Source organism: Gadus chalcogrammus, chromosome 17, assembly GCF_026213295.1.
Source record: "Gadus chalcogrammus isolate NIFS_2021 chromosome 17, NIFS_Gcha_1.0, whole genome shotgun sequence".
NCBI classification, from domain to species: Eukaryota; Metazoa; Chordata; class Actinopteri; order Gadiformes; family Gadidae; genus Gadus; species Gadus chalcogrammus.
In genome coordinates this window covers 13,078,991-13,105,688 of record NC_079428.1, presented here as the reverse complement: position 1 = coordinate 13,105,688, position 26,698 = coordinate 13,078,991, and the positions used below count along the sequence as shown (strand labels likewise).

Here is a 26,698-nt window from a genome sequence, read left to right as displayed (position 1 = left end):
CACACACACACACCTGTTGGCATGAAGTGTCTTGTCATAACAAATGCGGACTTAACCGAAACCCGCAGTGACAGAACGAGCCCTAAAGACCAAGGCCGCCTTAATGCACGGGCTTGGGCTGAAGCTTCTCTACCTATCTAAAATGAGGATTACATACAACGGGAAATAATCAGTCTTTACCGACCCTGGTGAGGCAGAGGAACAGCACTTCGGAGGTAAACAATATTTTAACTTGACTCTTAACTTAATTCAAGACACTTCTCGAATTATTCTAGTGTGTGGGTGTGGGTGTGGTTGTGTCATGTTCTTTTGAAAAGGTGACTGAATCAGGATCGCTTTTAACTCACTTTATTTAGTAAAGGTTCGGTCTAATCTCTATGAAGCAAAAGGTGAGACACTTAGCTGGGCATCCGAGGTGGCCCTGCCTCTATGGGGTGGGCAATTCATTTCACGCCTGGCGATTTCACCGTTTTATCTCGAGTTTCCTGTGTAAAACCGAGGGGTAAAAATCCCCCGTTCGTCCGTTCTTGGTTCACTGGAGAAGGCGGGGATGCGCATGGAGTCTAGACCTCTATAGAATAATTTGCATACTCCCGAATGTTTTTATTTTTTTATGAATGAAGACCCCCACATGCAATAATGATTTCACGTCTGAGTGTAGGCTACAAACGCGATGAACTATGGTCAGGGATGTTCGTAACTGTCTAGACAAGGTCCAATAAACAGTGAACTTCATCACAGCCTCACCGAAGCGCCTATGCTCAGCCAACCCGAAACTAGCCCACCCTATCGTTTCGTCCTCAAATCTTCTATAGGCCTATATTTTTTTACACAAGCAATGAGAGGATCGATGCTGTGCACACCAATGAACAGGCTCAAACGTGCTAGTGAAATCGAACGCAACCTTCCTGCAGGAATCTCTTACCTCTGATTTGTTGGTGGGCGTCTCCTGTTTGACAAAACCAAAAATGCAGCACGAGCGCACCTAACATAGTTTCTGCTGTTTTGTCTGTCAAAGACTTTAATAGGTTCATGGTCAAAGAGGCTAGCTAGTCTTTATCAGAAAATATACGATTTCCAGCTGTGTTATAACATTAGGGTTAGGGCTGGCAGTAGGCTCAGCTGAGGGCGTTTTCATTGCCATAACAACGTGAGATAATCAACAAGTAGGCCTACAACATGTTCTTGTACTATGAGATTATAAAAATGTTTTATAAAATGTATGTTGATACAATACTCCGATATCATTAAAGCAATATTTTTTTTGAAGTTCACATTTTACTTTCTCTTCACATTTTTAGTAGACCCTATCCGTTTTCCATATACCAGTTTACCTTGAAAACCAATCTCTTTCAGTATGTGTAAATACAAAAAACCGGGGGGGATTATGGTAATTTATAAGCAAAAATTACCCAAAGGAAATGTAATATACCTCAAATTTGTTATTACAGTTCACATCCATTTGATTATTCCTTCATCCAAACCGTCTTTTTTCCTTTCATCACTATAGTTGTTGAGAACTGCATTATTTAGCTCACACTGCCATCTATTGGCTTAGACATACAACAGCATAGTAACTAAGAAAATAAAGGTCACAGAATCTTAAAGAAAAATCTTGGATAATATAATACTGCATTTACAACAGTCGGCAGCTCTCAGCTGCCGGAGTGAAATCCCTTTCTCCTCCATGTCGCGGTTCATGGACTTCAGAGAGTCAAGGCCAAAGTTCTTTTCCCCCAATTCTTCTCAACCATGGCCGAGATATCACCCACTAATAAAGGTCTTACTTGTTGTGGAAGTATAGAGACGTCAGACGCAGTCTTTATGATTCATAATATCATCCGAGGCGCACATAGCTTTTGGACGTGATATTAGATATAATATTATATAAATACCCATATTTAATATTATTAGGTTAGGTTAGCCTATATTATACAGATATAGAGCTCCAGGAGTCTGCAAACGGCAACAACCCCTTCTCCTCCATGCTGTGGTTCAGTCTGACAGCTCATTGGTCAATGAGCTGTCAATGAGCTGTCAATGAGTCTGTCAGCTCATTTAAAGCTACAGACACCAGAAACAGCGCTGAAGGGACTGAAATAGGGGAATAGCGGTAGTAGCCGAGATTTTTCCCCCCCTAAAAGCTATTTCCAGGAAACAGCTTCAAAAACATGTTTTCTGGAACTCAAATACTATGTTTACATCGTGGGAAAACACCATATGTGTTTATATTATCTGACCTTATTTCCTTCACGTTACCGCTTGCCTTCAGGTTTTATAGCCCCCAGTTTGCCTTTCTCATTTTCCACCTTGGAAACCAATTATCCTCCACTTTGATTCCTAATACTTAACCAAATAATATAATGGGTCACTGCCAAGACAACTTCCATTAACCTCCCACTGACTTACCCCATCTGATCAGATACTATTGTAAGATCTAATTCTGTCTCTGTTCCATGAGTTCAGAGACGTGCGGTGAGGTTCGTGGCTGGTGAGGCACTGACTTTTTCAGAGTCAGATTTAAAAATATATGAACGCAATTGTGATATATACAGGCCTTTAACAGTAGAGGGCGCCACTGTTCTATGTATGGTGAGTTAGTGCAGTCACAATGTTTATAGTCGGAACAGAAGATGCCGTTAACAGGGCTGTACAGTGCGACAGTTTTGATAGAATTTGCTATTAAAATGTATTACGTGCAAAGATAAATCCAAGTCTACTCGCACTTGTGCGACAGGTTGCTAATGAGGAAATAGGTCTACTTCATTTTTCATTTTATTTTATTTTTTGAGCGATGCACAACATTGCTTAGAGGAGCTCAAAATGTACACTCGCCTAATCGGGTAGTCTTTACCCGAATTTGGCGATTGAAAGATTTGTGCTCAGGAAGCTTTTTCTATCGTCTAATAACCTCGTGTCACAAACTGATGTAGTGCACTTGACACTGCGTAAAAGACGGAAGCATCCTGTACCCTGTGGGCTCACACATACGCTCCCTCCAGTGTGGCAGAGGAAGGCTACTGGCTGCCTCATTTCATGCTTTCAAAGCACGGTTTTATGTCTGATCAGCATATTTAGTCTTCCTGAAAAACTAAATATTGTGTACACATACAAAAAATGTCGAATACATTAACTTTTTTTTTTCTGTACAGGTATTCCAGGGCCAACTCCTTGTTGTTTCACCATATCTTTTCAGGCATTAACTTGTTTAATTGCTTCCGCATATGTAACCTTTTCCTCCACTTTAATTCTTTGAACCTCTGCTGCGGGTTCATGAGCCTAACACCCTTTATAGGTAGCCCTATGCTCACCTCCAAAATCACCACAGTTAACCCGGGCACCTTCCTTACATTTATCGTATTCATGATCCTCCCCTTCACATTTGCCACATCTTGCTTTCCCTCTACATATTGCTGCTTAATGCCCAAATTTGTGACATTTAAAGCATCGAAGTGGTGGGATGTATTGTGGCAACCCGGCACGGTGAGCGAACCGCCACCTCAAACAGCACACGATTCTCTTAATTTCTTAAGCCAAAGGCACTTTTAATACAAAACAAGGATCTCTTGCTTAAAAGAACATAGAAACACAGGTTTTTCTCACACCCAAGCCAAGAGAGCCCTGAATGCACATTTTAGCAGGCTATTTAAGGTCTGCTCTCCCTCTGGCCCTCAGGTGCTCTGCATCAAGTTGATTGGCAAGGGCCGGGTCGCCTCACTCCTCCACCCTTTGATGAAGCCTCGGGAGGCCTCTCGGAGGAGCGACGGTCCTGCGGGTAGCGTGGCGGCTTCTGCTGCCAGCGTGGCTCGTTTTGCGGCGTCGTCTCTGGCGGCCTCGACTCACGCGGCCTCGTCTCTGGCGGCCTCGACTCACGCGGCCTCGTCTCTGGCGGCCTCGACTCACGCGGCCTCGTCTCTTGCGGCCTCGACTCACGCGGCCTCGTCTCTGGCGGCCTCGTCTCTCGTGTCCTCGTTTCTGGCTGCGTCGTCGATCACTCCCAATGATTGTCCGTAGCACGGTCAAGTTGCCCGCATTCTCCACCAAATGTGGCAACCCGGCACGGAGAGCGAACCACCACCTGAAACAGCACATAGGCCTAATTCTCTTAAGTTCTTAAGCCACAAAGGCACTTCTAATAATACAAAACAAGGACCACAGCCTGGTTCCGCTTGGTGGAACCACCACAGCCACAACTGCTGGTCTCTCCTAACACCCAAGCTAAGAGAGCCCTGAATGCACCTTGGAGCAGGCTATTTAGGCCCCGTTTACACGAAGGGAAAACGCAGATATTTTCACACGGTTTGGCCTCTCATTTACACGAAAACGCCGTTTTTGGCACCGAAAACGATCAAAGTGGAGATTTCTGAAAACACCGGTTACGTGTTGTCGTGTCAACGGGTAGAAACTGGGTTTTAGGTTCTGAAACGTCACATTATGCGCCAGGAAATGCTTAACGTCATATGAGCGCCCTATGTTTACAGTTTGTTTGTTACAGGAAGACGCTCGTGTTATTAGTTGTTGTTGATTCTGAGGATTCTGATTGGCTTGCATGGCTTTATCCTTCTCCCTACACTGCCGCCCATAGGTTTGGCATAGTTATAATGTCGCTCGACGGCATATTTATGCGTTTTGATGTAAACGACAACTTTTTTGAAAAAACGATGTTGTGTGCACAATGTTATTTTTGAAAACGGAGGGGGGGAAATATTTGTTTCTATATATACCCTGCTACGTATAAACGTGGCCTTAAGGTCTGCTTTCCCACTGGCCCTCAGGTGCTCTGCATCAAGTTGATTGGCAAAGGCTGGGTTGCCACAGTATGCACGCACTTGGTAGCTCATAAAGCCTACTCTAATTCTTGTTGGTAGTATTTCCTCTCTCGTGGACAGTAATATGGATAAACTCTCTTAACACCATCTTTGCTGTACATCAACCTCTTTATCCTTTCCACCCTAGGTCCTGTTACATTTCTCATAATATCATCCGTAGTCAGTTCAGTTGAGACCCCTTTCACTACTTGTGCTAGTCTTTTCCTCTCCCACAAAACACACGTCACTTTATTCCCCTCCAAAGTTGTCATTTTAACCAAAAGATCTTGCTGTCTGTAATCAACACATGAATAATTAAACTTCCATCTTTTAGTGGTTTAACTGACACAGTTCCTACAGCGTCATGCAACGCTTTAGACAGCTTCAGTGGGTTAAAGGAACATGGAGAATCAAACTGAAGTTTTACCATCAGTTCTTCCTGTCGTCTTACTGTACGTCCACACCAGGAGCGACCAAAGCGTCAAAGACGCTCTGGTCGCTCACAAAGTTTCGCTGCGAATTTTTCTGTTCGCTTTGGTCGCTCAAGTCGCTCATGACGTACAATTCAATTATGCAGACGCATTTAAAGGAGCCGTATGCGTTTAGTAGGCCCTACAGACAGCCACATCAAATAGTGAACTCTCCCATACACCTTGGCCATATTGCCGAGACGGTTTTGCTTGTTCGATAAAGTGCTTCGACAACAAGTAGGACAGTGATTCCCCCCAATATAAAAAAAAAAATGTAGGCTAATTACAACCGAGAACAAAAAACCCTGCGTGCTGTAGTAGTTAAAATATGTTTCACTGATCTGGATCTGCAAATCATGATCTGCACTCATTCGCATTCAAAACAAATAGACGTTGGGACACATGGCTAATTTGCATACGTGCACAGGACTGGTTGGCTCCGCAAGGCAAATAATGGAACATATCTATCTATCTATCTATCTATCTAGGCCTTTCTATCTATCTATCAACGCGTGTCTAGTTTTAATGTGATGTATTGTGTGTATTATCCAGTCAGACTTGTTCTGTGTGGTATTTTAGGCTACTGCCCTGTGTGGGACGAACCACCTAAATGGATTCCCGACGATTTGTGTCGTTTGGTATTAATAAAGACTTGACTATCTATCTATCTAGACTATTTAATTAAAAATTATTCACCTCAGGCTCCGTGAATAGTGGGGAATAGAGGGATAAAAGACAAGAGATATATCCCTTGTCATTTATCCCTGGTCTTGTCGATTAGTTTGTTTATGTGACAATTTCAAATACTTTTTTGGTTTTGTTTAAAGCATGCTACACGCGATTGGTTGGTTAGATTTGTGGCATGTAGAGCCAATTATAATGATTCCCGCTTAAATACGAACGTTCTAGATGTAGCCTATAAATACTCCCGCTTATCATCACTTGATATCCAAACCACTATGGCGTTTCGATCTCTGAACTGAAAAAGGGTGGGTTCGTACAACACCGGGTGCCCAGTTACAGCCGCGATCAATACTTCAGCCGAGATTTTGTTCAGTGAGTGAATAAAGGTAGGTAGGAACCAAAGTGCCTGCCGATGTTCCCTGGGATCCACGCAAGCGAAGAGCGTCTAAATTCCGATTGGCTGTCAGTGTTTGGTCGCTGAAGCGAATAATAGTCATTTGCATAAAGTTAAAAAGTTTTCAACTTCTTTTTGACGCTCTGGTCGCTCAACTTTGGCCGCTGGTAGCGTTGGTCGCTTTGGTCGCTCTGGTCGCTCTTGCCCATAGAAAGTGAATGACTTCCGGCGATTTGGTCGCTCAATTCGCTTCTGGTGTGGACGGACAGTTACGTTTACGCTACCACGACTTTCTTCACCCGAACCCAAAAAATCATCATTCGAATTACTGTTACTCTTTTTATCTTTTTACCTCTCCTAGGTAGTACTTTCTCCAATTTTTCATGGTTTGTATCTCCACCTCCTCCACCTCCTCCTCCTCCACCACCTCCTCCTCCTCCTCCACCTCAATCCTCCTCCTCAATCCCTTCTACTATGTCACTTCCTGCCATTGCCGTCCGGTTGATCGACCCCGCCTTCCGCCCCCGACAGCGGATCCTGCCTGCGCCCTACCTGTCTCCTATCTGCTCCTTTCTGTAAATAAAAGACATTACCAACTATCTGCCTGCCTATGTGTGCTGCATTTGGGTCCTCTCCCGATCCATTACAATAACGTTGGGTATAAATGTCACGCCCCCCTCTATCTGCTTCATCAATCTGCTGAGCAGTAGCCTCGTAGTTGTATCCAACTACTATCCAAGGATGGATAACGGCAATATGCCATATAGGTAGGGTTGCCAACCGTCCCGTAAAATACGGAATCGTCCCTTATTTGGCAATTAAATGTTGCGTCCCGTATTGAACCAATACGGGACGCAATTTGTTCCGTATTTCCATAAATGTCCAATACACATGTCTGTCACACACACAAATACTAAATCTAACAATAATGATCAAAACAAAACACAGGGAATACTACGGTCAGCAAAATTGTCGCGGCGGGATCTACGCAAGACCCGCTCCGGTCATCTGTGTGTCTGCGCATGCGTGTGGTGGTCACGGTTGCCTAGCGACAGACACCACACACCGGCGCTGCTCACAAAACCCGCGCCTTTTAAAAATGTCCACTACACCCGATACTCCACCACGTCCTCAAAAGCGTAAACGCTTGCAGAAGTACGGACGTGAGTGGGAAGACGCACATCCTTGACTGGACAGCGTCAGTGGAGATGTTTACAAGGCAAGTTGTAAAATATGTCGGCGAGTGTTTTCAGTGGCGCACGGTGGGCTGTCTGACATCAGACAGCATGCAACAGGAGAGCAACACTGCAGACACGAAAGATCACAGAAGACCCAAGCGTCAGTGTCACAGTTCTTCATACCCCAATCATCTCCTGAGGTTGATACGGTAGGGTACATTATGTTGTGATTGATTTCCTATCTGGTTGTGCTTTTGCCAGAACATCGCAGTGCATGGGCAGAGCCTATTTTAGTAAACTGTTGTGGTTTGATTGATTGTTTAGGATGTTGAGTTTTAAAAGTCGAATGACCGACCATTTATTTAATATACAGAAGTATATAAATATTATATATGGCCATTTAAAGAACAAATCATACTAATGGATTAACAGTTAATAAATAAATAAATACATTTGTTAAAAGAAAACCTTTATTCTTTAATATACATACATTTCCTAGATTAAAAATGTTTGTAGAGCTTTCTGTGTATTCTGTGTCACAATTTTTATATTTTTGAGGAATGCAGTGTTCAGTGATCATTACATCAATTATATTATTAGTGTCGATTAACTGTTTGGATGACCTGACTTCTTTTCGAGTGACAAGACAGGCAGCAGACAAATGTTCAATTTGATCAACAATATGTCATCCCACTCCTCCTCTCTATATTACCGCAGCTGAGGTGACACAGGTGTACCACACAGTAAGACACAACCTCAGCTACAACAGTGTTGACTGTGCACATAAACTGAATCAAAAGATTCTCCTGGATTCAAAAATTAAAAAAAAAAAATGTATAGGGACAACAATGGCAGAGTCGGTGGTTAAAGATGTCCTTGCTCCAAAGGCAGTGGCTGATGTTCTCAAGGCCCTAACATCAGATAAACCCCTCCCATTTTCCATTCAGACAGATGCATCAAATAAAGGAAACAGGAAGATGTTCCCCCTTGCTGTTCAATACTTCAGTCCAGAATGCGGGGTCACCAACAAAATGCTGGATTTCATTGAAAATGCAGATGAGTCCGCTGCTGGGATTGTAGCTCTCACAGAGCAGTCGCTTGACAAATTTGGCTTATCGTTGGATCATGTGACAGCATTTAGTGCACTGCAGACAACACAAATGTGAATTATGGAATTCACAACTCTGTCTTCACCAACTTGAAGAAGTAACAAAAAGATCTGCTGCAAGGAAACTGCCATGCCCATATTTTGCACAACACAGTGAAGCATGCTCTTGACCAGCTCACTGTAGATGTGGAAAATGTCGTATGCCTTCTTTTCCACATCTGCCAAAAGAAGAGAATCACTCAAAGAGTTTTGTAGGTTTTGTGATGTTGAGTTCCAGGAAATTCTGCAACATGTCACAACCAGGTGGCTCTCCCTTAATCCAGCCATCACCCGGCTAATGCAAACCTGGATTGCACTGAAATCGTACTTCATCAACCTGGGGGGAGGAGTGTCCCAAACAACTTTGAGCATTGTTAAAGTTCAGTGAGGACTCAACTGAGGAAGATGGAGACATTGTGGAGGTTTACCTTCTTTTCTGCAATAATATCCTCTCTCTCTTTGAGGAAGTTGTAAAGAAGCTGGAGAGTGATGAAACCAACTGGGTTGAGTTATATTCCATCATGGAAAACTTCAAGCAAAAGCTCACACAGAGACGAGATTAACAGTTCTATGGCTACTTAACTAAATTGAAGATGCAGCATCTCCGTCCACTTGATGCTGACATGGCAAGGGCAGATTTTACTGCATTCCTCAACACAGCACTCTCATATGTTGAGAAATGGTTCAACTTTTCGGAACACTACTGGTTGTTCTCACTGCAACCTCTCTCTCTGCACCATGGCACCATGACCTTTACTGACATTGAGAGGGTGACCACCAAGCTCAACCTCATCCATAAAGTCAACATTGATGAACTTTATGATGAATGCTCCACAGCAAAACCCATTCTGAAGAGGCTCAAAGAAGATGCTGAAGATGAATGGAAGTCCAAAGGTGTGGCTGCCAGGTGGGTGGCTCTCTTTCGAGTAGCTGACCTGCCAAACATGTTGTCTATCACCAGACACATCCTGAGCATCCCAGCATCCACTGGATGTGTGGAAAGGATCTTCTCCAGAATGGCCAACAAATGGAGTGACTGCCGGAACAGGTGCTCCACAGAGCTCATGAGAAATGACATGAAGTTCTCAGTTTATTTAGTTTATATTTTAAAAGTTCATTGCTGCACACGCCACACAAAGAGATTTCATTCAAGATTTAATTGACTGCACTTTATAAAAGAATGTTATGTGGTAATAAAGCATTTCAAGCTTTAAGTATGACTAATTCCTTTCTTGATCAACCCTTTACTAAAAACACCAGCACAAAATAAAACATACCACTGCTGCGGCTGCGGGCGCCCCGCCCCACAGGAGTCGGGCCCGTGGTGGGCGTCCCTTATTTTAATTTCTGAAAGTTGGCAACCCTACATATAGGGCCCAGAAATACGGGTTATGTTAGTCATTCTTGGTATCTGAAAGGGACCTCTCAATCAAATAGCATTGGGTTTGATGTATCATACGTCTTAATAGGGCCCCTGAACCACAGGTTATACATGTTATTCATCCCTAATATCGAAAAAGGCCCTATCTGCTTCATCAGTCTGCTGTGCAGTAGCCGCTGTTTCCGACGATGCAGCGCGAACATACAGGACAGATGTATGGGCCTCTGATGTATAGTGCCCCATAATCATGTAACACCATGGGTCGTTATGGATTGTGGCCTGCAATCTTTGTTTCCGAATGTGTATGTTGCTCTACGGCTATTCCTCACACTGCTCTCACTCACATTCCCGCTCCTGGGTCGGATTAATAAAAAATTAAGGACGAAGATGAAACAAGAACGCCTCTCCTCGCTTTCTCTCATGGCTATTGAGGGTGAGCTGACCAAGTCGTTGGACTTTTAATGATATTGTGAATGAGTTTGCGCAGCGCAAAGCCAGAGGGAGGGTTTTTAATGAGGTAGGCTAATGGGATTTCGTGATTTCTTGGCTGACATGCGCCAGACTGAATTGATGTTGCTGAACTGATACATATTGCAGAGTTTACCGCCGGCCACCAGGGGATAGTATTTGATCAAAGACCGCTGACCGGCTCAGTTAGGAGTCGGCCTTATTGTGTTTGCCAGCATTACGTTCCTGTTACAGAGGTTGGATATAAAGCTGTTAGTTAACTTAATATAAGTCCATTATCATTCTTTATTACTATAATGGTTGTTGTCAAGGTTGGTTAAGTTCCTGATTACATATATGTTAGACATGTGCATTTAGGAATTACTGGTTGTAGCTTACGTTGTTATATTGTGTATTGCTGCAGGGCTTCTTCAGCTTTGTCATTAATTAAGTCATTTGACATCGAGGAGTGTATTTCTTCACATGTCACATAGATCGTCCAATGCATTTCGATGGAGTCTGTTCATGATATCTTTATCCTGTGTTTTGGATAGAGTTTAATTAATTTCTATGTTCAGGCTGTGCTGCAATATGATGATGTTGGTGTAATTCCTGTGGTGTGTAGGCTTAGGCCTAAAGACAGTTTTTTGCATAGCCTATGATAAAATATCTTTTTAATCGTAACATGTTTTATAGCCTGCTTCTTAAACGTATCTGTTTGTGTGAGTAATTTGTTGAAGGTAATGTTTTCCCCCTTCATAGCGTTGTTTGTTGCCAAAGAATTCTCAATCGTCAAAAACCGTTAGGCTGTAAGGTGTGAGCAAGGCTATTCGTTTATAAAACATAGATAGGCCTACATATTGGGCGTTGCTAGACCCCTTTTAGGGCACATGCCCCAGCAAAATCCCACGTTCGAGTTTTTAAAAAGCTCCATATTTGGCCGTGGATTATTTTAGATTGATAATAACGGTAAAATAAAGTTTTTTTTTCTAATCCTCAATGTCAAAGCGATTTTCACCAAATTTCAGGATAACCAACAGAATCCACCCTTCCGATGGGATCAGGATAATCCTGATTTTTGGATCAAATCGATGCCAAACCGAGTTCAAAGTTTTGAAAAACCCAAAGGGCAGGTTTGATACCAAATGTAAAATCGGATTAGGTTAGGCCTACATGATCTGATCTCAGGTCGGAATCCTTCTTTTGCTAACCCATTTCCAAACTTTTTTGGGCCTCGGCCAATATTCATATCTATAGGCCTAAATAGGACTGTTCTATCTTTATCCAAAATGTTGGGAGAAAGGATCGCCCCAAAAAGGGACGATAATGATAACTTCATTTAATTTAAAATTCACGTCAAACGCGCATTTGCGTGACATGAAAGGCCTAGGCCCTATATAAAAAGCAAACAAAAAACGAATGAAACCAAGCTAAGAGCCGTAGGGGCCTGCGGCTGCCTATGCGGATCGGGAGCCGCGGGGATTATCCTCATTACATTTCTGGCATAAAACAATGTCCCAAATACAATTGCTAAACATTCGTTTAAATGCTTTTGATTATCTTACCTCTTGCTTGGTCCTGGGGTTTTCATGGTTGTCATCGCTTAGACGATAGGCTTTCTACTCCCTTCCTATTTTAAATGGAAAATAAATAAAAGATGGTTGGAAAATCACAATCGTAAGCTATCTATTACGTTTATAGTGTAGCCTAAGCTACTGACTTGCCACTGAATCATTATGTTCATGCAGGTTAATTCGGAATAGCATAACACGGTAAAGAGTGCTCGACAATTGTAGGCCTATACGCGCTCCCAGGTAAGGTGCTCTCCCAACAAACTCTTCAATTTCCCTCATTAATTTACGCATAAAAATCGAAATGACACTTAAATGATATGAAATGAAATATAGATCACATTACATTAGCAGAGTAGGCTAGTGCTCGCAATATAATCGTTGGTTGTTCGCGCAGGTAAGGTTTGCTCTACCAATAAACTTTAAAAAGTCTCTATTTCATTTATAAATAAAAATCAAACGGAGAGTAAAATGATCTGGAACGAAATATGTCTCAAACTCGATTACCAAAGAACACCCGCACCTTCGAGATGATTCCAGAGAGACCTCTTCTCTCGTTGAAAGCAGGCAGATAAAGAGAGCCTGATAGGAAGAGTAGAGAGGATGAATAGGCTAGAAAGTCAAGAGGGCCGACGCTACGTGAAGTTACGCCCTTTAGGCTAGATCTAAATTATTCTAGGCCTATATCAAAATATCTATAAAAAAAAACCTTATAAATTCAGGGTGTGTTCTTACGCCAGTTTCTGACCCACTGAAATCAAGGGTCACCTCTATACTGCCCCATCCTCAACAAAGCATAACCTCTGCTCTGATTAAAAGTAATTTCATTATTGATCCACTCCATTGGTCAATCCACTTCATATTTGATCCCCTCTAACCCTTCATACCAGAACTGTAATTAATTAATTGGGATTTACGTTCTAAAAAAATCCTATTGATCGATGGATTTATTAATTTATTCATATTGATTAAAAGGTAAAAACTAATCGGTGCGAAATAGCTAGTGGAGTATTGGAAAATGCTGCTCTTATGGAAGATTTGAAGGAAGATGAAACCGCAGCAAATCGGGTGAGACATTGACGCGAAAAATTGAAGCCTAGAAACGCAACCCAACCTATACAATACACTCATTACAAATAATTAAAGGTTGGGTACGCGATTTGCGAAACGCCAGCAGATTTTGAAAATACACAACTCAAATGGTCCTACCCCCTCCCCTTCAACGCTGACTCTGACTCCACCCATTCCAAGTACCTGGACGCGCAATCATGCACGAGCGCGAACAGAGATGCGCGAGAGCGAGCCAGGCTAGCGTAGGTTTTCGTTTAACAACATGGCACTACATTCAGCTGTAAATTGCACCCAGTACCGCGGGAAGTAGGGGTTTTGGGGGTGCTGCAACACCCCCTGTCCGAGGCCCTGTCTTATCACAGAAAACGATCATTTCTAAAAACCAAAGTGGAGATTTCTGAAAACGCCGGTTATGTGTTGTCGTATCAACGGGGAGAAACGGGATTTTAGGTTCTGAAGCGTCACATTATGCACCAGGAAATGCTTAACGTCATGTGAGCATCCGCTGTACCGTATTGGTCCGAATATAAACACAAACCCCATTGTAATACGACCTATATTTGGAAAAAATATTTGAAGCCCAGATCTTGATTTCATGAATAAATAAATTGTATTAATTGAAATAATATACGAAAATAAAAAGGCATAGAATAAAACACTGCATTGCCACTAAACAGTAGTGCAAATAGGCCGTACTGATGTGTACACCAAAGACTTCCTGACACTCCTCTGCCCCGCTGTGTTCGCTCTGGCTGTGGTCGCTCCGAACTGTTTCGGCCCGTGGCAAAGCGAGTCATCCTCGCTGCTGTCCAAGGCATGTTGAGACGCAGCATTTATTTAATGCTCATATGTCCTAGTGCTGAAAAAAGGTTATATGAAAAAGTGTGAGGGTAGCGGTGGTGCGCTAAACTTGTTCTGTGAGCAGCTGGATGTGAACCATGGTGTGAAGGAAGTGAACGCAACGATCGATTTTCAACTGTGCGCGCATGCACTGGTGTAATTGAGCTGCGCTGCTATATATCTTTTTTATCAATGTGACGAGTTGCGAGTCTAGTGCAGGCCGGGTTTTTTTTTCCAGCACCCCCTGCTGAGAATACGTTCTCGCGGCTATGGTTGCACCAGATGTTATAAACATTAAACGGTCACATAAATCAATACTATTTTTAGAAAATGTATGTTTGTTTCATATAATTGTATTGGAAGTCCTGGTTTTCACTAGGGTTGCCGCGGTGTGGACATTTTCACACCGAGTAATAGCCTACACTCGTCTCAACACCGGTATTACCGAGTATAAACGGTATAAACTTTGAAACTAGGTCAACCGCCACACAAGCATCGGTTTAGACCCTTCTCGTCCTTCAGTTGCCGCCAACGTTCAAAAGCAGCGCCTAGGATTATTCTTGATTTCAGTTTTTCTCTTTCAGCGTTTTTATTATCAATTACTCTCTGAAAAAGAGTTTTCCTTCTCTTTGCTGGTGGTGGTGGTGGTGGTGGGGATTGTGGCGTCTTGTCTGCCATGGAAATTGTCTTCTACTGCTAGGTCCAAATGTGGATTAACTAGTTCCAGTAGATACCGCAGGATAACAACAAACAGGAGCTTGCTCTGGGTCACGAGCTCTGGGTCACGAGTACTGCACGAAGGGGTCGCGCGCGGGGCGCGGGGGAGGGGGGGAGGGGGAGTGCAGTACGACCGTTTGATTGACGTACTTACTGTCCAATGAAACTCGGTGGCAATGGATATGATTGGCTGGAGTTTTTCGAGCCCTGCACGTTCCACAGATGATTGACAAGTTTAATTTTCATGTCAGTACTTCTAACTCAGTGGCTGTAAGCGGGTTATGATAAGGATTTCAAGTAATTTTGCAAAAATGGCCAAAAAAGCAAATCACCTATGCAACCTTTAAGTACATACAGAGGGACATGTTGGAAAAAAGACTTTTATTAAAACTGCAAAAGAGTAACCATTTACTCTCACTGTTTGTGTGTGTGTGTGTGTGTGTGTGTGTGTGTGTGTGTGTGTGTGTGTGTGTGTGTGTGTGTGTGTGTGTGTGTGTGTGTGTGTGTGTGTGTGCCTGTGTGCCTGTGTGCGTGTGCGTGAACGACAAATTCATACAATGTTTTAAAGGATGTAAAGCAGGGGTCACCAACCTTTTTGAACCTGAGAGCTACTTCATGGGTACTGAGTCATACGAAGGGCACCTAATTTGATAAACTCTTCTGAAATAACAAATTTGCTCAGTTTGCCTTTAGTTATATATTTATATTAATGATTAATCATACTCATCTGTGTGAAGACTCTGATCATGTTAATGATTTCTCACAATAATTATCAACAATGACTTAAAAAAGGTGGGAAAGAGTTGTTCAAGAATGGTGAGTTGTGTTATTTTTACGACAGGCTTGTGGGCGCCTCATATGGTCCTAGCGGGCGCCCTGGTGCCCGCGGGCACTGTGTTGGTGACCCCTGATGTAAAGTGACTCCTTGTGCCAGAATGATGGGCACGGTTATAAGGCTGTTCCTGCGGGGACCATGAACACCTAATGATGATATATTTTTAAATAACTCTACATAACCCAGCAAAAGTATTTTAAACATGTTGTACCTAATACTCACCAATGAGACAGCCATCTTCCACAGTGCCTTCTTGGAGACACACACCAACAGAGCTGTTCTGCATGATAAATATGTCGTGCATTCCTCCAGGTCACCAAGGAAAGATTTGCAACGCAAACTCTTTGCACCTGTCCACCCTGGACAGGTGTTGGATATGTACGAAAGGGATGGCGTGCGTGCGTTGTCGAGCAAGCATTGGTTCTTTAATCCCAACCCAATCCGTTATTTGGGAAGCGGTTTTAGAAGCCACTCGGTGCTCTCGCAAAGCAAATGATGATGATGAGGATGATGATGATGAATCATGATGATAGATACTTTATTGATCCCCAAGGGGAAATTCAAGATCCCAGTAGCTTAAAGACATCTCAAATAACATACACATACAACATAAACAGGATTATAAAAAAGAGATCCTCATGAATACTATGGAAAATAAAATATACTAAATAGAAAGTCCACATTAATGTACTAAGGGCTGTATAAGCTTGCAGTGACAGGGCAGGGACTGACCCTGTGATTCAGTATTCAGTATGTATGGTTTAGATTAGATTAGATTCTAAGATTATATTCAACTTTATTGTCATTGCACAAGTAAGGAGAACCAGTACATCAAAATGCAGCTTACATCTAACCAATCGTGCATCATCAAAAAGTGCTTTACCTTATGGCAGTGCTTAAATTAAAAAATACATAAGATACAGAATGCAAGTCCAATACTAAAGTTCATAGAGTTATGAGGAATCAGACAATCCATATCATAAATAGAAGCAGTATGATCATATAAAGTAAAGGCAAGGCAAGGCAACTTTATTTATGTAGCACTTTTCATACACAAGGCAGACTCAAAGTGCGGCAGACTGAAATTGCATTGTTGAAGTGCATAATAAAGTGCATAGTGTTCAGAGGTAGTCTGATAGTCCATAGTCCATGTTCATTAGGAGTGGGGGGCGGGGCAGGGCAGGGGCATGGGCAGGGGCAGGGGTAGGTATAGAGAAGAGTATAGAGAACAGTATGTACCTGTGGTGTGTTTGGTCCTTGATGATGTTGTCTGCACGCCGCAGACACCGGGAGGGATGAAGGTCAGCGATGGCAGGGGGTGATGTGCCAATGATTGACCACTCGCTGTAGGGCTTTCCTGTCAGCCATTGTGCAGTTCCCATACCACACCGTGAAGCACTGGGTGAGGATGCTCTCAACGGTGCGCTCCAGAGGATCTAAAGGGAGAGTCCTGCTTTTTTCAGTTTTCTGAGGAAGAAGAAGTGTTAGCTTTCTTTATCAGAGTTGAGGTGTTGAGTGACCAGGAGAGGTCTTATGAAATGTGGACACCCAGGAACTTGAAGCTGGTGACCCGCTCTACTTCAGCCCCGTTGATGTGAATGAGTGTGTGGATGCTTGCCTTTGCTTTCCGGAAGTCAGCAATGAGATCGTTGGTTTTGGTGGCGTTGAGCGCAAGGTTGTTATTTGCGCACCATGCTGTCAGGTGCTGGACTTCCTCCCTGTAGGCTGATTCATCATTGTTCCTGATCAAGCCGAGCATTGTAGTGTCGTCTGCAAATTTTATGGTGGAGTTATTGTTGGGGGAGCAATCATGGGTGAAGAGGGTGTACAGTAATGGGCTAAGCACACACCCTTGTGGCAAACCAGTGATTAGAGGAAGTGTAGTGGAGGAGAGGTTGTTAAACCTCACCGTCTGTTGTCCTGAGCTGAGCTGAAGTCGATGAATAGCAACCTAGCATAGGAATTGCTAATATCGAGATGGGCTTGAGGTGGGCTAAGATTAATTTCTCAAGGCACTTGGTGAGGAGATGGGTCAGTACTAACGATCGCTCGTTCAGGTACTCTGGTTTAGATTGCTTGGGCAAGGGGGTGAAGGTGGTGGTCTTGAGGTGGTGAAGGTGGTGGTCTTGAGGCACATGGGAACAATAGCCTGGGCCAGTGACAGGTTGAATATGTCGGTCAAGGCTCCAGACAGTTGCTCAGCGCATGTTCTCCACACCCGACCAGGGATGCCATCTGGGACAGTCATGGTCGAAGCGGGCATAGAAGTTATTAAGCTTGTCAGCAAAGGAGGTAGTGGTGGTAAAAGGGGGTTGGGTTTACTCTTCTTTAATCTGTGATGGCCTGTATCTCTTGCCACATACGTTGGGGATCGTAGTTCTTGAAATGTTCCTCAATCCAAAGTTTGTGGCTTTGTTGGGCGATCCGTATTCCCCTTTTCAGGTTAGCCCTGGATGTGTTGTAGGCTTCTACGTTGCCGGATCGAAAAGCAATGTCGCGGGCCTTTAGCAGTAGATTTTGTTAGTTTATTTTTCCCCTCGCTGCCCCTAATACCAAAAAGCTTGTATGTGTGTGTGTGTGTGTGTGTGTGTGTGTGTGTGTGTGTGTGTGTGTGTGTGTGTGTGTGTGTGTGTGTGTGTGTGTGTGTGTGTGTGTGTGTGTGTGTGTGTGTGTGTGTGTGTGTGTGTGCGTGTGTGTGTTGATGAAATTAATAATAATGGATAATGATGTTTATGTTTGCTTCTCGTGTTTTGTCACGTACATTGAAAAAAGGGATCTGTCAAGGCAAGAGTAGAGACATAAGTGGTAAAAAACCACAGCTGGCAGGCAAATTGCTTCTGGCCATGTGAGCAGTGACTCACCTGGGTCCCTGGCGAGCTCTGGTCCTTCTCTCTCTCTTGTTGAGGGATATTTTAGAAATGTCTATTTTACCTTTATTTTACCTGGAATAATCCCATAACGCTTGGATGCCCCGACGGTAGCCGGTCCCGTTCAGTTATTGTTTGACATATAACATAGACGAACACTTGACAAACATACACGACAAAGGGGTGGGCATGTTCCCGATGGGAATCCTTAATCCTGGTACGGTCCTTGTATGAGGGCGAATAGGGTTTACGTCTTAGGTTCGTTTCTGAGTGCAACCAAGTCTGGGCACCATGCTATTTATTCAGACACCATATTGCTTCTATCCGCCATTGTGGATCCTTCAGGTGACCATAATCATGGCCAATCAAGGGAGCCTCTGCCCCAGTTTCCATGACAACCAGTTACCCACCAGCTTAACATTACCAAACAGTAGGATTGTGACAGTATTATGTGCGTAGGTACAATCATTTGTGAACTCACTCTCCCTGTGTCTGTGTGGGTATGTGTGTGTTAATTTTTGTTATGTGCTTTATTATATGGATGTGTGTGTTCATAGCCTTCAGTAAGTGTGTATAGTTGATCCTTTTTGGTTGTGATAGAGCACATTTTCCATGTTCCCTCGCACACACACACACACTCACTCACTCACTCACTCACTCACTCACTCACTCACTCACTCACACTCTCTCTCTCTCTCTCTCTCTCTCTCTCTCTCTCTCTCTCTCTCTCTCTCTCTCTCCTTATCCCTTTTACTCTCTCTCCTTGGTTGCCTTGTGGGGGAGGGGTGATGCCTTTGATGGCGGGGGTAAGCATGGCAGAGTGTGTGTGAGAGGCGGGAGGTGTGGGTTGGACAGGCACGCAGGCAGTAGCAACCTCTGGAGTGGTTGAGGCATAGGCCGCTGGTGCTGAATAGTCAAACCTGTTGTAAAACTGCTTCAGCTCATTGGCCCTGTCCAGATCTCCCTCCACACAGCTGCTGCTCTTCTTCATACCAGTCATCGTCTTCATCGTATCCCACACTTCTCGCACGTTGTTCTGTTGCAACATCCTCTCTACCTTTCTTCTGTATTCCTCCCTGGCCTCTATCAGCTTGACTTGAAGTTCCCCTTGTACGTGCTTCAGCTTTGCCAGGTCCCCCTCATTAAACACCCTCTTTTTCCTATTGAGAAGGGCCGTGAAATCGCTGGTTATCCAAGACTTGTTGTTTGGAAAGCAGCATACAGTTCTCGTGAGAACAGCAATGTCCCTACAGAAGTTCAGGTAGTCGGTAGTCGTAGTGCAGTGTGTGACCCCCTCAATGTCTTCACCATGTGATTGTTGGAGAATCTTAATTTTATTTAGGACATTGTCTGTGTAGGCTGACGTAGGCTATGACGCACAACGCAGAACAATGCAATGTGCGCAACGGGAAAATTCGAAAAGTCAACCTTGTTACAAGTGCAACGAAGTTTCAGATTTTTTGGGCCCCAAGAAGGCAGAACTTCGTGATCAAAACACCAGCCGGACATCCAATTCCCTTCATTCCGTATGTGATCTGTCCATAGCTGAATATGGTAGCCTACATGCTGATTTTACATAAGCATGTTGGTGTTCAACATCTGTTGTAGTGCAAAACATTCTAAAACTGGTGTAAAATGTTGCTGGCCATATTAATAGACACGTTGAATGTTATCGTTTTGATTCTGGAATCCCGCACGTAAACTGGTTGGCAAAAAAGAGCAAAGACGGACGGTTCACTTGACGGAGAAATCGTCAATTTCCTCATATCAGACAACTCGTAACTCTGGATGAAAATGAAGGCTTTCTTTTATTGTCACTTTCCTTTGTAAACCTTTAGAAATAACTTTCTGAATCCTTATAACGCTGTGTATAATCCCGGACCGCAACAGCTTGTCGGCATGTTGTTAGTGTGTGAAATTCAGCACAGTATCAGCCGAGTTGACTCTAATTTCCACATTGTTTACTTGCTAAGGTTTGTGAATAACAGTGGCTAGTTGGCAGAGTGAGTCTTTTTACACACCAGAAGTGTGTTTATCAGAGCGGAGCCCTGAATGTGACGTCACCCGTCATCTCGTCTCTGTAAACATTGGATGTTGCGTAGCATTTATTATGACGTCATTATATAGACTCTCTCTCAGCACCCCCCACTCGGACTGACTTCCCACGTCCCTGGCCAGAGCCCTGCAGAAGGGGGACATCTCGCACAAATTTTTGCTGGCTGAGAACGAGTTGCAATATGGCCAGTACCGCGGCCAAACCTTCCAGTGGCTGCTGGGACATGCGGTGGGGTACGCCGTCACCATCTTGGCGTCCCACCACAAGGAGAGAGAGGGAGGTCGACCAGCAAGTCGACCCTCATGGTGAACAAGGACGCCCTTGCCTCCAATGCCGGGCTGTTCCCACCCATTTTGTGTGTGTGTTCATTTTGTGTTTTTTTTTTCCTTTGCTCTGCTACAGCTTTGTGGCGTGACTCAGGAAGCAGAAGGTGGGAGCTGGGTCTAAGATGGAGGCCCTGCAGAAATATGTGCTGGCCCGGGAAATAAAGCAGACAGCTATGGAAGCCTTAACTTAGAGCCAGAGAAGTTTTTGAATACCAAAATGGAAAATGATCACCAGCCATGAAGCAGGAAATTTGTGTGGATTAAGTGAAAGTTAACCATTGGCTGCACTGTTCCATTTGGTTCAAAGTCAAGATCATGTTTATTGTGTTCCACAATCAACAATATAATCATCTGTGTGCTGTCTGTGTGCTTTTCTCGTCGCCCGCTGACTCATCCGTCCAAACACACAACCACAAGCAGCCTCCCAGTGTTTTTCCACCGGCCCCTGCAAGTGAAGACTTGCTCTCCTCACCTGTTTGCACTCAGCTGCCTCTCATCTCTTATCAACCCAGAATATAGACTTTCTTGGCTGTACTGTCGCATGTGGTTCAAAGTCACGATCATGTTAATTGTTTTACAATCAACAATATGATCATCTGTGAGCTGTCCGTGTTTTTTTCTCTTCGCACGCTGACTCATAATCCGTCCTTGTGTGAGTGTGTGTGTCAGGGATGGAAATTAACATCTGAATTGTGCCACTTTAACCGCTACTGAACTGCGACTGTCAATACCCGGGATAATATCGGTAACAGGGCTCTCAAGTTTCACTCATTTGGCGTGAGACACACGCAATTCACCCCATGCACACGCTCACACGCCACACTTTGCATTTCTCACGCAGAGAAATGACCAGGATAGCGCCGACCAATTTGGGCCGCTATTTAACAGTGTTACAGGTAGGAATCAAATGGGTTTCCCGTACGTAGGGTAACCAGACGTCCTCTTTTGCTCGGACATGCCCTCTTTTTGACACACTTTTAAAAAATGTGTGGCGGAATTTCAAAATCGTCCGGGATTTAATTAAAGCCTCATATATGTTCACATTGAATTTGAGTTGCGTTTCTCTGGGTAGTTTTTTGTTTGTGTGTAGTTTATTTAGCAGGGACAAAGCAGTGCACATTATTACAAACATGACATGGCAAGGCCATGACACAACTTGCAGATGTGAATGCATAAAAGGTTTGTAGCTAGATAGCTAATTTGCAACCTCAACCTTGTGCAGAGAGAAGAAACAATATGATGAGTGTGACCTATATATGCTGTGTGTGCATGTATGTGTGTTATCTATTGTGTGTTGTCATGATTACATTTTTGGTTTTCCTTCAGCCAGTGTTTCAGTTGTCTGTTAAATGTTTTAAACTCAGTTTGTGTTTTTATTATAGTTGGTAAATTGTTCCACATTTGAGTTCCAATAACTGAGAAACTCGACAGGACAAAAGAAGTTTCACAAGCTAGTTAGGCTACGCCCTCCCCTACTCCCCCCTATGCAAAGCGTTCTGTTCGCTTTGCATTGGTGGAAGTGAGTAGGGGCAGTGGTTAAGTAGAGCCTTCAGATTGGGCGAGGGCCAGAGCCCTGCAGAAGGGGGACATCTCGGACGCATTTTTGCTGGCTGAGAGCGAGTTGCAGTTTGGCCAGTACCGCGGCCAAACCTTCCAGTGGCTGCTGGGACATGCGGTGGGGTACGCCTCATGGTGAACAAGGACGCCCTTGCCTCCAATGCCGGGCTGTTCCCACCCATTTTGTGTGTGTGTTCATTTTGTGTTTTTTTTTTCCTTTGCTCTGCTACAGCTTTGTGGCGTGACTCAGGAAGCAGAAGGTGGGAGCTGGGTCTAAGATGGAGGCCCTGCAGAAATATGTGCTGGCCCGGGAAATAAAGCAGACAGCTATGGAAGCCTTAACTTAGAGCCAGAGAAGTTTTTGAATACCAAAATGGAAAATGATCACCAGCCATGAAGCAGGAAATTTGTGTGGATTAAGTGAAAGTTAACCATTGGCTGCACTGTTCCATTTGGTTCAAAGTCAAGATCATGTTTATTGTGTTCCACAATCAACAATATAATCATCTGTGTGCTGTCTGTGTGCTTTTCTCGTCGCCCGCTGACTCATCCGTCCAAACACACAACCACAAGCAGCCTCCCAGTGTTTTTCCACCGGCCCCTGCAAGTGAAGACTTGCTCTCCTCACCTGTTTGCACTCAGCTGCCTCTCATCTCTTATCAACCCAGAATATAGACTTTCTTGGCTGTACTGTCGCATGTGGTTCAAAGTCACGATCATGTTAATTGTTTTACAATCAACAATATGATCATCTGTGAGCTGTCCGTGTTTTTTTCTCTTCGCACGCTGACTCATAATCCGTCCTTGTGTGAGTGTGTGTGTCAGGGATGGAAATTAACATCTGAATTGTGCCACTTTAACCGCTACTGAACTGCGACTGTCAATACCCGGGATAATATCGGTAACAGGGCTCTCAAGTTTCACTCATTTGGCGTGAGACACACGCAATTCACCCCATGCACACGCTCACACGCCACACTTTGCATTTCTCACGCAGAGAAATGACCAGGATAGCGCCGACCAATTTGGGCCGCTATTTAACAGTGTTACAGGTAGGAATCAAATGGGTTTCCCGTACGTAGGGTAACCAGACGTCCTCTTTTGCTCGGACATGCCCTCTTTTTGACACACTTTTAAAAAATGTGTGGCGGAATTTCAAAATCGTCCGGGATTTAATTAAAGCCTCATATATGTTCACATTGAATTTGAGTTGCGTTTCTCTGGGTAGTTTTTTGTTTGTGTGTAGTTTATTTAGCAGGGACAAAGCAGTGCACATTATTACAAACATGACATGGCAAGGCCATGACACAACTTGCAGATGTGAATGCATAAAAGGTTTGTAGCTAGATAGCTAATTTGCAACCTCAACCTTGTGCAGAGAGAAGAAACAATATGATGAGTGTGACCTATATATGCTGTGTGTGCATGTATGTGTGTTATCTATTGTGTGTTGTCATGATTACATTTTTGGTTTTCCTTCAGCCAGTGTTTCAGTTGTCTGTTAAATGTTTTAAACTCAGTTTGTGTTTTTATTATAGTTGGTAAATTGTTCCACATTTGAGTTCCAATAACTGAGAAACTCGACAGGACAAAAGAAGTTTCACAAGCTAGTTAGGCTACGCCCTCCCCTACTCCCCCCTATGCAAAGCGTTCTGTTCGCTTTGCATTGGTGGAAGTGAGTAGGGGCAGTGGTTAAGTAGAGCCTTCAGATTGGGCGAGGGCCAGAGCCCTGCAGAAGGGGGACATCTCGGACGCATTTTTGCTGGCTGAGAGCGAGTTGCAGTTTGGCCAGTACCGCGGCCAAACCTTCCAGTGGCTGCTGGGACATGCGGTGGGGTACGCCTCATGGTGAACAAGGACGCCCTTGCCTCCAATGCCGGGCTGTTCCCACCCATTTTGTGTGTGTGTTCATTTTGTGTTTTTTTTTCTCCTTTGCTCTGCTACAGCTTTGTGGCGTGGCTCAGGAAGCAGAAGGTGGGAGCTGGGTCTAATACGGAGGCCCTGCAGAAATATGTGCTGGCCCGGGACGCAGAGCCCAAGGCAGCAACGGAGCCAGTTCATGCCCTCTCACAGCCGGGTAACTGCACCGTCTACAAAACAGCCTGTATTAACCACACACCAGTGCTTCATCAGTTCATGTTGTCGTCTCATTGTTGTTCTTTGCAGGCGTCTCCTACTCGGATCCAACCGACGCCCAACTGCTCGCCGCTTCCGACGAGGTCGACCCTCCTAGTGAGTATACGTTTTGATGTGAGTACACCTGTGACGCACGTGTAATGCACCGCCTTGATGCTGACATGTGTTGTCAGGCAGGTCCAGGGACGCCCCACCAGCCGCTGTCCCACTGGAAGGACCAGCACCAGGGCCAGGACCGATGGCCCAGAGGCCTGCCACCGGAAAAGAGGTATGTATTATGTGTGTGTGTGTGTGTATATGATGCGTGTGTTTATGTGTGCCTGTCTGTTGCACATTCACACCCGCTAACTGTGTGTGTCTGCCGTGTGTGTTTCAGCTGCTTCCCCTCAGCTGGAGGCAGACGCTGCCTGAAGGGCAGCAGCAGTGGGTGGGCCGGGCTCTGTTCCGCCGAGACCCCAGCAGTGGGAAGGTGGTCCTCGTCACACCGCCCCGACTGTGGTGGTACCCGCCAGACGCCCGGCTCCTCTACACGAGGAACGAGAACCACGGCAGGGCGGCAGTCGAGGGGGGACCGCGAGCGACGCTGCGGTGCTACAGCGCCCGGCTGCAGCACAGCTTCAACCAGCTGGCTCGTGAGGTCAACGGGGTCCACCTGCTCGACGACTTCACCCAGCCGAGGGAGTACACAGGTACATAGAGATTAGCGACAGAGTGTTTGCTGCGGCCGTCATGTGGCGTCTGCTAATGTGTGTGTGTGTCTCTCTCTCTCTGCAGGGGAACTCTTGGGGGTAGAGGTCCTGTACTCCCAGTCGGGCAGTGTGCTGCAGCCCGATCCCAATGCTCCGGATGGGACCGATGAGCAGGAAGAGGACGACGGCGGCGGCGGTGAGGGCTTCGAGGAGGAGGAGGAGCCAGAGGAGATCCGTCTCCTCGAGCATCACAGAGCTCTCCTCCAGGAGCCCCTCGGCGTGCGTGAGGTCGATGCCTCGATAGGATCAGTTTTTATTTCACATTTCCAACTTGGCCTCTTTTGTCTATCAGGGTGACTCATCAAGCTAAGACAAAAGAATCTTGTGAATAAATGTGAATCTTGTCCAGTCTCTTGCAATCAATCTCCCACATACACTAAGGTGTAACTTACAATTTACAATAATTGTCTTCAAAACTTTAGCCATAGTTCACATCAGAACATCCCTCCAGAGTACACTGTAATATTGGCAAGCCTGTCTTATCCATACACAATGACAAAAGGACTTGTCATTCTGATGGTACTGACATGTTTGTTGGCACAGATATTTTCTTTTGAGAGATGAACTAAGGATTGTGAGCAAAAGACTGGCTTTTGCAGGTAATCCTTGGTGTTTGGCTATTTGTACGAATTGTTTTGAGAAATGCATTTACTGTTTTGCAAATGTTGAGGATCATTCGAGAAATGTACCAAAGCGACTGAGAATAACTAATCTATATGAGCGTGTTTGAGTTAATGAGTGTGTGTGTGTGTGTGTGTGTGTGTGTGTGTGTGTGTGTGTGTGTGTGTGTGTGTGTGTGTGTGTGTGTGTGTGTGTGTGTGTGTGTGTGTGTGTGTGTTCACACACCACCACTGATCTCACACACCACACTTTTGGTTACATCACATATTACTGACTTACATCACGTCCCATTAACTTTACCTTAGTTTCTGTTCAATCTTATTTAATAATTAATTGTTATTCCTTGACCCTGCGTGTGGCCTCCCCAGTTTATGTTCATGCCAGAGCCAAGCATGTTACATATGGGGGCTCGTCCGGGATTTTGGAACCTGGAAATTGGTATGTAGCAGTTTGTCATTTTGATTCCCACTATTGGCTATTGTAGTGGGAATAGTGTGGATGTGCAGTGCTCAATTGAAATTAAAGATTCTTGCTGGCAGGTGTAAAGTACCTGCGCAGCTCGGTTATCTGAATTGGGGAGACCCACGCATTGGTTGGTTGGTTGGTTGGGTTGATTGGAATTGGTTTGGCCATTTTGATTCATGCATTTAGGTGAGATTGTTTTGGTGTTTTGTTCGGCAGCCTTGTGATTAGATTTGGCCGAGATTTTGTATGTTGGTTTGCTGTGGAGGAGAGAGGCCATTTGGGTTCTTGCATCTTTGCAGGTGTTGTGGCTGCAAATTCTATTCGTGGACTTCAGCTCCGCCTTCAACACCATCCAGAGACACCTGCTCATCCAGAAGC

The 26,698-nt window shown here is 44.5% G+C and overlaps 2 protein-coding genes across 3 annotated transcripts; one reads left to right on the top strand and one right to left on the bottom strand.

The window, feature by feature from the left end:
* Positions 1 to 25,540, top strand: LOC130406828 (uncharacterized). The gene is made up of 6 exons (XM_056612487.1): positions 1 to 215; positions 24,296 to 24,426; positions 24,516 to 24,581; positions 24,659 to 24,753; positions 24,862 to 25,174; positions 25,260 to 25,540. Exons 4-6 carry the CDS (start codon positions 24,724 to 24,726, stop codon positions 25,529 to 25,531), a joined length of 615 nt encoding a protein of 204 aa, XP_056468462.1. The 5' UTR covers positions 1 to 215; positions 24,296 to 24,426; positions 24,516 to 24,581; positions 24,659 to 24,723; the 3' UTR covers positions 25,532 to 25,540.
* On the bottom strand, positions 3,053 to 12,640 carry LOC130406829 (arginine/serine-rich coiled-coil protein 2-like). 2 transcript variants are annotated; one of them, XM_056612488.1, is made up of 3 exons: positions 12,588 to 12,640; positions 12,075 to 12,139; positions 3,053 to 4,078 (listed from the first exon to the last, which is right to left on the bottom strand). In XM_056612488.1, exons 2-3 carry the CDS (start codon positions 12,107 to 12,109, stop codon positions 3,715 to 3,717), a joined length of 399 nt encoding a protein of 132 aa, XP_056468463.1. In that variant the 5' UTR covers positions 12,110 to 12,139; positions 12,588 to 12,640; the 3' UTR covers positions 3,053 to 3,714. The 2 variants fall into 2 exon arrangements, with proteins under 2 accessions (XP_056468463.1, XP_056468464.1); XM_056612489.1 differs by having other exon boundaries at positions 12,604 to 12,637.
* Positions 25,541 to 26,698: the final 1,158 nt, after the last annotated feature.